This window comes from Morone saxatilis, unplaced genomic scaffold (genome assembly GCF_004916995.1).
Source record: "Morone saxatilis isolate NCDOM2014 unplaced genomic scaffold, NCSU_SB_2.0 Contig3, whole genome shotgun sequence".
Lineage (NCBI taxonomy): Eukaryota > Metazoa > Chordata > Actinopteri > Moronidae > Morone > Morone saxatilis.
Window position 1 is genome coordinate 20,797,811 of NW_023339873.1, and position 12,105 is coordinate 20,809,915.

General features: G+C 40.1%; 1 protein-coding gene across 1 annotated transcript in view; it reads left to right on the forward strand.

Moving 5' to 3' along the window:
• Positions 1-12,105, forward strand: part of kif6 (kinesin family member 6) — a gene marked incomplete in the record, with an annotated part of 57,454 nt that overhangs the window by 42,809 nt on the left and 2,540 nt on the right. Inside the window, 5 exon segments of the mRNA XM_035674310.1 lie at positions 8,596-8,683; positions 8,833-8,971; positions 10,131-10,219; positions 11,443-11,532; positions 11,636-11,740. Coding sequence (XP_035530203.1) covers positions 8,596-8,683; positions 8,833-8,971; positions 10,131-10,219; positions 11,443-11,532; positions 11,636-11,740 — 511 coding nt within the window.

The window sequence follows — 12,105 nt, forward strand, 5'->3', positions numbered from 1 at the left end:
ATATATCGTAAACGATAACATATCACCCATCCCTATTAGTCACATAGGACAACTTGTTAGACAACTGATACTGACGACTGTCTGTGGGTCAAACAAACACAGTACTTTCACCCAGAAGACCGGGATTCGTGCTATGTGAAACCAAAAGTCGAGTTTACTTATTTAAAGTCTTAAGTTACATTAGTTACATGACTTAGGTCACGTAACGTACTTACTTGAACCCAAGGTAACCTTAAGGTTTGGTACGCCTGTATGATGCCGTTTTGCTCTTTTTGCTGCATTGCCCATTAACACCTGCATTTTTTTGAACAGGTCAGCTGAGGCCAGAAGACTTGGGGAGCAACTGAATGAAGCCAGAAACAGAATCAGTAAGTTGTCTCAACAGATGTTAAAGTGCCTTCCGGAAATCACTCTACATTTAGGAGCTGTGAAAGCGTTCAATAGTACATTTCATTGTCATCAACATCATTATCCTAATAGCAAACAAAGGCTGTGGTGCAAGCCCTACGGAACGCTGATCATTTCCATAAATGTTCTCTGGGTCCACCAAAGGCACCAGCCTACCTGCCTGGAAAACGTTTACAAGCACGTCACTGTCAGGGTTCTGTTTCCCTGGAGTGCAGAAATGTCATTGAGCACATTCCTGAACCAGTACCAAGAGACCTTCTGATTTCCACCCACCTAGTCTTCCAACCTGTGCTTTTTACTAGCCTGGCCCAAGCTGTTTTATGACGACTCTGTAAGCACACCCATGTGTTCTTCTGGGCAATGTCCTTGACAGGTAGCCTTACTATGCCAAAATGAGGCCTGGCATAAACCCTAGCTTCAGTCAGTGCTGAGTGATTATGAAGTTTACCTCGAAGAAATCTACTGTGCTTCTGTCCGGAGTTTCTCTGTTGTGAAACACGCATGCATGTGTTTACTACTGCGTGTCTACACTTTGACACTGTGGACAGTCCTTTGGCAGTGATGGAAAGAGTACTGAAGTTAAACTAAATGACATTTGAAATGTACTCTGAAAACATGTTACTGCATCCAATTTGTAAAAGAAGAGAAAAATTTTTATAAGATTATAATAAGGTTATGAGACGACTGTTACATTTAAGAACACATTTAGCCTACAAAATATAGTGAATTAATATGTCAATATACACTAGTGGAAAAACATCACACCGTTCCTGGCCCACACCACAGAGCACATATTTCTAAACCGACAAAATACTTTTCTGTAGTCAGGCACTTTCCAGCCAATGCATACAGCTTAATATCAATTATAAATATACAACTGCCATCTTCGGTGGAACCTTACTATAATTAACCAGAAAAGAGGACAAAACTCACTAAGATTTAACCAAAATAAAAAGGGCTATGGATAGCTTGCTGTGTTTGAGTTGAATGAGCTCTCAAAAGTAACATTTGGCATGATCAAAAACAGTAGAAAGGGCCTTTACACCTGGAGGGTCCACTGTGAGCATATTAGCCAGACCCAGCATGCACCTGTTGGTCACATAACATTGGGTTGGGTGTGTTTGATCTGGGTCACAGATGATTACAAAAACATCCCAATGACTATTATATTCCATTTCTGCCAATAGGTTCTTCTAAATGTTACACATTGAGTCACTTTAACTGATTAGTAAAATTACACATTTTTAAAAGTCAGTGAACAAGGATACAAAAAACGAATGTGATTTACTTCTAATCCACCTCCACCCCCAAGTGTCTGTTTATTGGTTAGTTGATTATTTAAAATATGAAAGAAAGTGCCTCATCATAGTTAAGTGATGACACATTGATTTGAAGTCACAATACCAGTAACTTAATTCAGTAATGTATCATAATGAGTTGCTTTCACAGGACTACTTAGAGACAAGCCCTGTCACCCGCGGCAATAATTTTAAATGATTTCTCTGCACTTTGGTTGAATTTTCCAGTAAACTCAAAGCAGTTCAAATGTGTTATTAGGCCTTGATCTGGTTTGCATTTACTATTGCAAGCTACATTTATGAATTTCCCCAGACTGTGTGTGTCTGTGGCTCATTTCACATGCCATTGAAATGGATAGGTTTGCCTCACACCAGTGCCTGGCACCATCGCTGCCTCAGATCACGCTTGGTGGTTTGGTAGCATTGGGCTGTTACCCTCATACATGCCAGCATACACTTATCACCCTTGGAATTAATTTTTTTTTTTTTTTCAGCACTCAATCCATGAGGTGCTGACAAAGCCGCGTATCATACATCACACAGAAATCAGCTATGACATCATGTAGAATATTAAACTCTTCAAATGTGTTCTGCAGACCTATGGAGAAACTGGATTTACTAATTTAATGGCATTTTTTTGAGAAGATTTAACATTTGAATTCTTCAACTTATTCAAATTTGGAAAGATACCCAAAAAACATCTTGATGCTGTCAGATATTATTACATTGTTAGGTACACGGAGCTGCATTCTTCCTAGATGAGAGACGGTGTTTTTAGTGGAACGTGGTTGCCTCTTCTGGATGGAAAGTAGTACCATAATATTTAGCTGTGTGTTTCCTTGCCATCTTGGAAGCCCTGCTTGGAAATTTTACACTACCTGTGTCTCATAGTTAATGTAGAACATGGAAACATTTAGCATAATATAGACAAAAGCTTTGTGCTGCTTTTCCTGATGGATGTACCCAGCATGAGGGTCAGTAGCAGGGGAGAAAGGGAGAGGCGGTAGCCCATGGAGACATCAGTGTCTAAACATTTCCCTGGGTTACACTATTGTTCTTGGCCACAGGATATGGCTCTGGAATCCAGTCCCACTGGAGGAGCATATATGTTCCAAGCCCTTAGGTCCAAAAAGTGCAAGGATATATATTTATTCAACAATGCACATTTTCTACATCATGAAAGGTGTAGGGCAGCTGGAAATGAGCAGCATCTCTTGATTTCTCTGCCACATGTGATGGAGCATCTGGTAACTGCTTTGGTATCCCACTTTCATCCTTTGCTCACCTTTACTGAAGTGACCCAAGGATTTTGGGATATATTTCAAGGAAAGATTTGTTGGAGTCTAAAACATGTCATTGCCAAAAAGATTGTTCCAGAGCATTTGCGAAGCAGTATCACAGGAAGACTGTAACTTGATTTCTGCGTTGCATGTGGTCTTTGTAACCAGCGGCCACTAGATTTAACATGATTGTTGCTATGATTTACTCGCCATGTTATCAGCTGCTCATTAGAGTGGTTTATGTAATGTTCCTGGTTTAGGTTAAGGCCTCAGACAACATTGTCATGAACACAGCTGTCCAATAAAATCAGAATGCTACAGCTTAACAACCTTTCATATGTTTCCTTTTATAAATGCAGCTGTTGTGGTGGTTGTTTATTAGTCAAATTATATTTGTGCAGATTTTCATATTACTTTGTGCACCGACTTAACGATGTGTTCATTCTTCAATTACACTTGAATCGACACCCACCCAGATATTGAGAAGCTGAATAGCATGTATGATCCTTGGATCTCGATGTCCCTGTGGTATTTGTGCGGAATATCACATTTAACCTCAAGGCCACAAAAATCACCAAATATTTATTGAGGCTTGTAGCTTGAAACCGGTCCTTTAAGAAGATGGCACGTCTCCTGACGACGTGGGGGGAAACCCTGCATGGTTTGGAGGAGGTTGCGGTGTCGAGCCCGCAGACTTGTCCTGGAAAGTGTACAGGAGCACTCAAGTGTAAGCATGCCACACACCACTATTACTTGACACGTATGCAAATTAATGTTGTTCTTGTCATTGAAGGTTGGAGACGCTGCTTAAACTGCAGTCAGTTTTGGTGCTTGAACAGCATGTCGTGACCAAATAGTCATCACTGAGATACGTCTATTTTTTGTAGTATGGCAAACAGCATCATATTTAAGATTGCTTGAGCAGAATAATGAACAGTATTACATATGCGCATCTGCGTTTTGTAATCTAAGCGGGAGTAATTTAGGTATAAAGCACATCCAATTGTTGCACCATGACCCTGACAAATAAAGATAGTTGTCATGTGTAAGTGCTTGGCCTACAAGCCATGGCTGATGGATTTAAGCCACATTGGCCCCATGCATTCTTTATGCTGCTGCTACACTTTCCCTGCGCTTTCTTATCCTGTCAACATGGCATTCTCACAACATAAATAGTTGTTAATCCTTTTATGTTATGTGTAAAAGACTACACATGCATTAGTTGTGGGTCATGTTTGAGAAAGTTAGAAGACTTGGGCTGCCCACCTGACCACAATGTAAAGCCACAGGGCGTCTCAGTTCATTTACATTCTACCCTGAATACTGACGTGTTCCCAAACCCTGGTTCATAACTCTATAGGCATTAGTAAAAACAGTGTCATCATGGGCACAATATGTCCCTGTGTGTCATTTGTAACACTTCACATCATCCATTCAAACTCCGCTGAAACCCCCAATAGTGGTCTACTTTTAAAATAGTGTTTGTAAAGAATTTTGAAAGATGAGCAGATTGCAAACAGTTAAAAAAGCATTTATCAGTGGAGCGCTGAGAGCTGATGTAAAACTCAACCTGAAGTCTGTGATAATAATGTCACACTTTATTAACCCCAGGACCTCTGTAAGAGACTCGGCTTTACCCACGGTCATTTCAGCAGGACAGATGTTTGTCTTAAAATGCTTTTAGTGTCTTCATCTTCTCTTTTACTAAACAAGAGCTCTAATCCAACTGTTTTATGGAGGTTGGTGCATGAAAAGGTAGCTTCCCACACCCCATTTTTTACGAAATGATACTTCATCTGGATTTCTCCTTTTTGGAGCTTGGACCTCAGCTTTTAGATTGGCGACAGGATCATATTGCAGAGCAGCAGCTCGGCACCATGTGTATAAGACCTGAGGGATTGTAATGGAAACTTACCACATAAGAATCTGCCTTTCAATGTGTCTTTTACCTTTTAGTCTGCCTTGTAATTATTCACTTAAAGGTTTTCGTTACCTTAAAATGAGCCATTTTTATCTTCTACAGACGCCATGTTTAACTGCCATGTTTCTACAGTAGCCTGGAATGGACAAACCAAACAATGGCTCTAGATGGGGCCTTTTTGCGTTTTTATGTGGCCCCTGTAGTTTCTCCTACATCCTTGGAACGGTAGGTTGAGGCGAGGGCGTTGCAATCGGCTAGATGCCACTGAATCCCACACACTGGACATTTAACTCACTATGACCATCTTTGATCCTAATGTGAAATCCTCCCCTTTTGTGGTCTTGTAGTAGATGTACCTCCATACAAACTAGTATTGTCATTTAGTGTGTATAGAAATTCCCTCAAATAGAACCTATACAATATGTTTTAGTCCATTTATTTTACAGTTCTCCTTTGCCACAAATTCAGTATCTTCAATACGACAATTAACTACTTTGATTAGGGGAAGAGAGACAGCGAAAACAGAAAAACAGACACAAATTACTTACCCATATGTTAACCCAGTATTAGAGGCAGTGACCCAAAAACCCTCCCCCATGTTGCGTCCAGGCCCACTGGAGTCACAAGAGTTCATTCTGAGCACTGTAAAGTGTGTAACTCAGCAGTATGTCCTGACTTAAGTTAAGATAATATTCTTCTCTTTCTTCTTCTTGTTCTAATGAAAGACGCTATTGAGTTACATTACTGAAATGGAGTTTGACCCATATTAGAGACTAAAATTGAGAATATTTTGATTTATGTTGCTTTCCATTTTGTTGTTTTTTGTTGTTTTTTGTTTTTTGTTTCTTGTCTTTGCTCTAGCTTTATGGAAGTGCTATACTAAATCACTGCAATACTCCTTTAGTGTGGATTCGACACATATATCTCGACCTAGGTCAGTCATCTCTCCCCCACTCGACAACACCGAAACCAAGATGATTGCGGCTGTTGTTGCTACACAATAGTTCTTGTGTGCTGGATTCGGAGAAGTGGAGCTGATGCACCAATTATAAAACTGTTATGCTTCAATGACTTCTGTGGGAAACATTTCATGAATTTCTGATGCTGAATAAAAGAAGTGGTATTTGGAGTCAAGTGACTCCAATAAATCGGCCGGGTCGATATATATTTGCAGATGTCTGCTTCTTGTAGATATATCTACATCAGTGTACTCGGAAAGCAGTACAGAAGTGCCAAAGTGGGTTTGAGGTTCATTTACCTAACAGTGTCACCTTCACATAGCACTGACAAGTTGATTTTTACACTATAAAATGTCCCACTCTAACAAATCTAAGGGATATACTGTATATCAAGATTATTTGTGTTAGGTGTCCCAAATAATTAAGATTGGCCAATAGATCTCCCAAATATCAGCCTCAGAAATCCAGTATCAGTCAGGCCATAGTGTGGAGTTTTTTTGTATGCACTCCTCTATTGGGCAAGACCTGCTGCGTTGTCATTTACTTAACATCTGGAAATATCAGTTGACAGGACACATGATAGCTCTGCTTGTACATCTTTGGTCATGCATAAAATGTTGATGAACGGTAACAAATTGAACAATTGTAATTTGGTTGGGCTTATTGTGCCGAGGCTTAAGTCATGACATTAAACCAGCATGAAAGGCTTTGTGTAAAGCACCTCTAACAAAAAAATACTGTTACATTTACGGGTGAGAGTGCTTCATGGCATTGTTGCAGTCAGTTCCATTGTTGAAGACAATTGTCAGTTGTACTGACAACACACACTTTCAGTCACATTCAAACAGTTCACCATTTACATATGAATAAAAATTCTCTCTATAATTCTTACCCACAATGCCACTGTTTCTGGTATGGTTTTCCTCCTACCTGTGTTGATTTCCGTGCTCTCTCCAACACCCTTCTGTTATTTTCACACTTGATAGTAACATGTATTGCACTGAGCATTTTGCATATTAAGTATCTGAGTGATCTGGGATCTGTATGAGGTCACTTTGGCAGCCCTTTGAGGGGTTCATTGCACTCCCACTGAATCCTGACCTGTGGTTTGTTTCATTGTGCAGCACCCACAGGAACAGGCTATTCTTGCAATAAATCATCCTCTATCCTCTGATGTATGCTTCTTCTCGGAATAACACTATGTTAGGTTCTCAAAACCTTTTGTTTTCTAAATGTGAACTTCTAAGTGCAGGTGAAGATAACGTATAAGCAAGAGAATAAAGTTGATATTTGGTTGATATTAATTGTGTAGGAATGTGGGAAAAAATTTTAAAAATGTTGTTTTTTCCTTCCCTTCCTTTCTCAGATGAGCTGAAGAAGAAGTTAGAGATGCAGAGGAGGCAGAGGGCAGCTCATGGTAAGATCAAACTGACAATGGATATTCCCACAGCAAAACTTGAACCTTGTGTCTATAGACGAGCAGCAACCAACAGCTAAACAATGCATGTACACGTAAAGCAAGTAAACGAAGCATGTCCAAATCTCCACATGTTGCCTTTTTGTAGAAACTTTTGAGGAACTCTGTTTATCATCTTTTTGATATTGAACTCCTGTGAACACATTGTGGGCGCTGTATGTGCAGCGGTGCCCACTTCAAAGCCTTAGCAGTAGGCCCTCGCTGACTGAAAGCTTACTGACCAAAGACTGGGCGTCACAGCTCGAGAACTCCTTCATTTACTCTTTTTCTGACTGTTTTGATCAGTGGCATAAATGCTTTGATGAGGAAATCTGGTTGTAAAGCACACAAACATCTTCCTCCAGTTCAGGCGCCAAAGGCTTTTCTTGTTATTTTGAGTCCGCCATCAGAGAACACATCACAGCAGCCTGGCTTCTATTATCCAGGGCCAATATTTAAAATGTTGTCTTTGAATGAAATGCATTCACATGTACACAACACACGCTTAGCTAGATTCAGGACCGGACACAAGAACACAAGAAAATATTATGAATGTATTTGTGATTTTATCTATGGTAGGGTTCTCAAATTGATGTGAAATCCCCCTCCCTCTGGCCTACGTGATGTCATATAATATAATCCAACCTGCAAGATTATTATTATAAAATTATAATTTATTTTCTAGTTGTTTTATATCAAACTAACTGCTCTTCATATTTGGCTGCAAACAACAAGGATGATATAAAATGATGATTAACATTTATAGAAACTGCTGTTTGCATTTTTTTGTTAAGTATGATGTTAGTAATGGAAATACTTTCAGAATATTGTCCTTTCTTGTAGTACTTCAACGTGGCCCTCCTATGAGATGATACCAGCAGTGGCCCCAAGCCAGATTGAGTTTGAGACCCTTCTAGATCTGCAGTATTTCCACATGTTAAACTTTTATCTATTGGCAGAAATGGAATATAATAATCATAGGTATGTTTTCTTTAGTGTATAATCACTGAAAATAAGAATCGTTGTGTTTTCGTTGCTGCTATGTTGAACCCGCCGTGTTTCTACAGTAGCCCAGAACAGACAAACTAAACACTGGCTCCAAAATGGGCCTTTTGTGAGTTTTGCAGCCTCTGTAGTTTCTCCTACTTGCTTGTAAATCGATTGGTATTCAGTTCAATGCAATCTGTACCTTCACAGCCAGATGCCACTAAATCCTACACAATGGTCCTTTATAACATTTGCTATGCCTTCTGCATGTCTAACCCTACCATAGGTGTAATGGGGAATCACACAGAGGCCGCAGAAGAGGTTGACCCAGTGGAAGAAAACCTGTGCAAAGACATTGAGCAAGAAAAAAAGGCGTGAGTGTGGTAAAAGTGCATTTTGATGTATTACTATACCAAATGTTTTCATAGTTTCTCCCGAGACCCTGCTCAGATTGATTAGACACAGCAGATGCTGTGTAATGTGGACAAAAGAGGAATTTGGCGCTGATAATATGTCCCATCAGTTACAAGAGCACTATTGGCCGCCTGAAAGCATTAAGGACGGAGATTGAGCACCTGCAGCTGTTGTTGGAGAGGGCAAAGGTCAAGCTCCAGAAGGACTTCCAAAAGTGGTGGAGCCAGGAGGAGGCTTCCAGTGTGCAGGTGACTGACCTTACTTTTCTCCACCTATTTATTTATATGTGTGACAGCACCACATAAAGCCTCTGTAAGCATGATCATGTGCCATAAGTATGTTTGTGAGGTTAGATAGAAAGGCTTGTCTGTTTGTTTGTTTTTGTCTCCATGCTTATTTTTCTTTGGTGAGTTTTTTTGAATATTGGCCTCTGTTAAGAGTGTGCGTGCAAGCTGAAATGCATGTGTACCTCTGACTTCGGAGGCTTTTATGGCACCGGTGTGACCCTTGCAGCCTCTGTTCTGCATCATGCTGAATGGGCCCTGGTGGGACGATATGTAGGAGGCAAATACACGGAAACACATTTATAAAGTGTTCCATGTGACCCAAACAAGAGCCTGGAGAGCAGCTTAGAGGCAAGACAGCAACAGCATCAGTACATAGTCTCAGCAGTTAGTCTTAACAAGGACAACATGTTCATGAGGTTTCTCAACACAGTGGGGGATGAGAAGTGAGTCAGTGTTTATTTCAGTCCTCAATAATAATTTTGTGTGCGTGCCTAAGTACTTAAGAGACTTGTACAGTATAGTGGAAAGACAATGTTTGCAAAAGCTGGGAGAGAAGGATGAGTTAAATATTCCCACATCATGAATAACAATGATTTAACAGAAAACTGTCTGATCTCACACACTCTGTCTGGCCTTGATGGCTGTTGTGCACATTTTGGATACCGACCACAAAGAAGATGTTAAGCAGAACATCTGACCAGCAGACACCGCTGGCTTCTGCTCGTTGGTTTTGATCTTATGAATGGAGAACGATATCTCGCTCACATATGAGCAAGGTTTGGGAATTTATCACCGAATGACAAACGGAAAGAAGAGGAAGTCGGACAGACAGGCCTTACATGTGCAGTTTTGGTTTTCCAAGCAGGAAGCAGGCAGTTTTCCATGCCAGTATACTGATATTCAACAGCTTTGTTCAAGCATTTATTGTTGGAAAACAGTACACATGCAGTTGGTTAAACTTTGAGTCAGAGGTATGATGGAGCTAGAGGACATGGAATACCTGAGGTGTTCTGTTTCCTCTGGCTACATACAGCCACGTTGTGTTTAACCGTCATCAGCATCATCACCATGGAATTGTGTTCCAGGAATATTTCAATAATTTCTCTATGATTGTGACTAGGAATCTGAGTCAGAGGCAGCAACCAGATGTCGCACAGTGTCTCCAAGTGGAACCTTGCAGCCATCTTCACCTGGCACTCCAGGATTTGGGTGAGACACATTCTCTGTGAGTGATAAAAGCTGAGTGACTCCTTTTTTTTGTCCTTCCGTCCCTCCAGCAGATTGCCTGATTACTTTTAGATGCAGTGGTCATTATGTATTCATTTTGAGTCTACTGAGCCGATTACATACAGAAAGCAGCGAGGAGAAACAACTTCCCCTCACTGACTCATTTCCCCTCAATTCATTGTTATTTTTATCCTCTCACCATCTGTGCTTGAATTGCACTTGATTACTGCCAACAACATGCAACAAATATAGATAGGTAATGTCTAAGTGTTTGTTAGTAGAGGAAGTGGTTCACATTATAATTAGCCATTTAGATATCATACAGGTGCTATTTGACATTTCATGTCTGCCACAAGTTTGCCATGACAAATGTTTGGATGACACAAATATTGTGTCACATTCACAGAAACAACGACCACAATATTTGTCAAGGCTGTGTGAAGACATCATCATTACTCAGACTGCACCAGGCTCTCTGGTATCATCTCAGGCATCACAGCATATGTTCTAGCTTAGGAGGTTTTAAAAAGTCTTCCATTTTATTTCTGAAAGTCTTAAATATGTTCTCTTGCCTGATGTGTGTTGCAGTAATGTTATAAAATGGCTGTCAGGAGACATTTCACACCTATAAGCTAAATATTGGATTGTTGTGACAGTTGATTATCATGCAGGAGGCTGTTTACTCCTTTTTTGTGAAGTTTCTGTTATCACCATCAAACCTGTAGCAAACACTGTCTACTACTTGCTACAGGCTAGGAAACAAATTCATCTATCCATTTCCTGCCACTTATCTGGGTCCAGGTTGCATTCATTTAAGAGATTATATCGTCAGGAATTATTGGTCTTTACTGCTGGAAAGTGCTATAATTAATGATTATTTTTATTCTTTAATTGCATTCTATGTGCTATTAAAAAGGTATTAACAAGTCTTAAACTTGAGTAGGTGAACGCTGCAGAAAATGATGAATGCAATCTACTTTGCGTTGTTGCTCCCTCTTGTGGTTAAGAAAAGCATATATCAGTGGTGATTCTGAGAAACAAGGAGAGAATGACAGTGAGTGACACCAGAGAGATACAGTGGGTATCTACTGAAGACCCAGCATATGAGTTTCATAGGAACATTTCACTGTGTTGTACCTAGGGATCAAGCTGTGAATAATCTGTGGGATTATGGTGTAACAGTCTTTATGCTACTTATTAAACAGGGCACCTGGTCTGAGCAGTACTGTGAGAGACCCTCCAGTAGGCCCAGACCCAAATCTGAACTCTTCCACCTTCTCCGTTCAAGATCTCAGGTCAGTCCTAGCTTAACTGAATCTCTCATTTGTTTCCTGTAAAGTAAGTACACTGCACATCTCACTTTGTCCTCGTAAAATTGTACATTTCTGTGAATTTCAGAAGCTTCCTCCCCAAAAGTATGCCTCCCTTAACAGCTGTAACAGCATGGCATGATGAGTCCCTGGATAGGAGGGCGACTGACTTTGCTCCTTCATCTGAGTGGAGGTACATGGAAGACTGGCTAGGCATGTTGGAAATGAATGGATGGCTTTGAAAACAGCAGATTTGGTTTTTAATGAAATTATTCAACGTGCTATGGAAAACCCATGTGATTAGGATTTGCAGTTCAGAAATACATAGTTTCACATCACTTCACTTCGCATTACCTAGATCCCCTCCATTCATGTATTAAGACATATATACAAATAGTCTGCTTGGAACAATGTGTGTCTGATTAGTTTTTTTCCACAAAAAAGTATAAATTCCACATTTAAATTCTTCAAAATACATCTACCCCCTCTACCTCATTAACACTTCCAGAATCTGTGAATATACAAATGTTGTTCATAAAGTTTTGCTGCTGGACACAA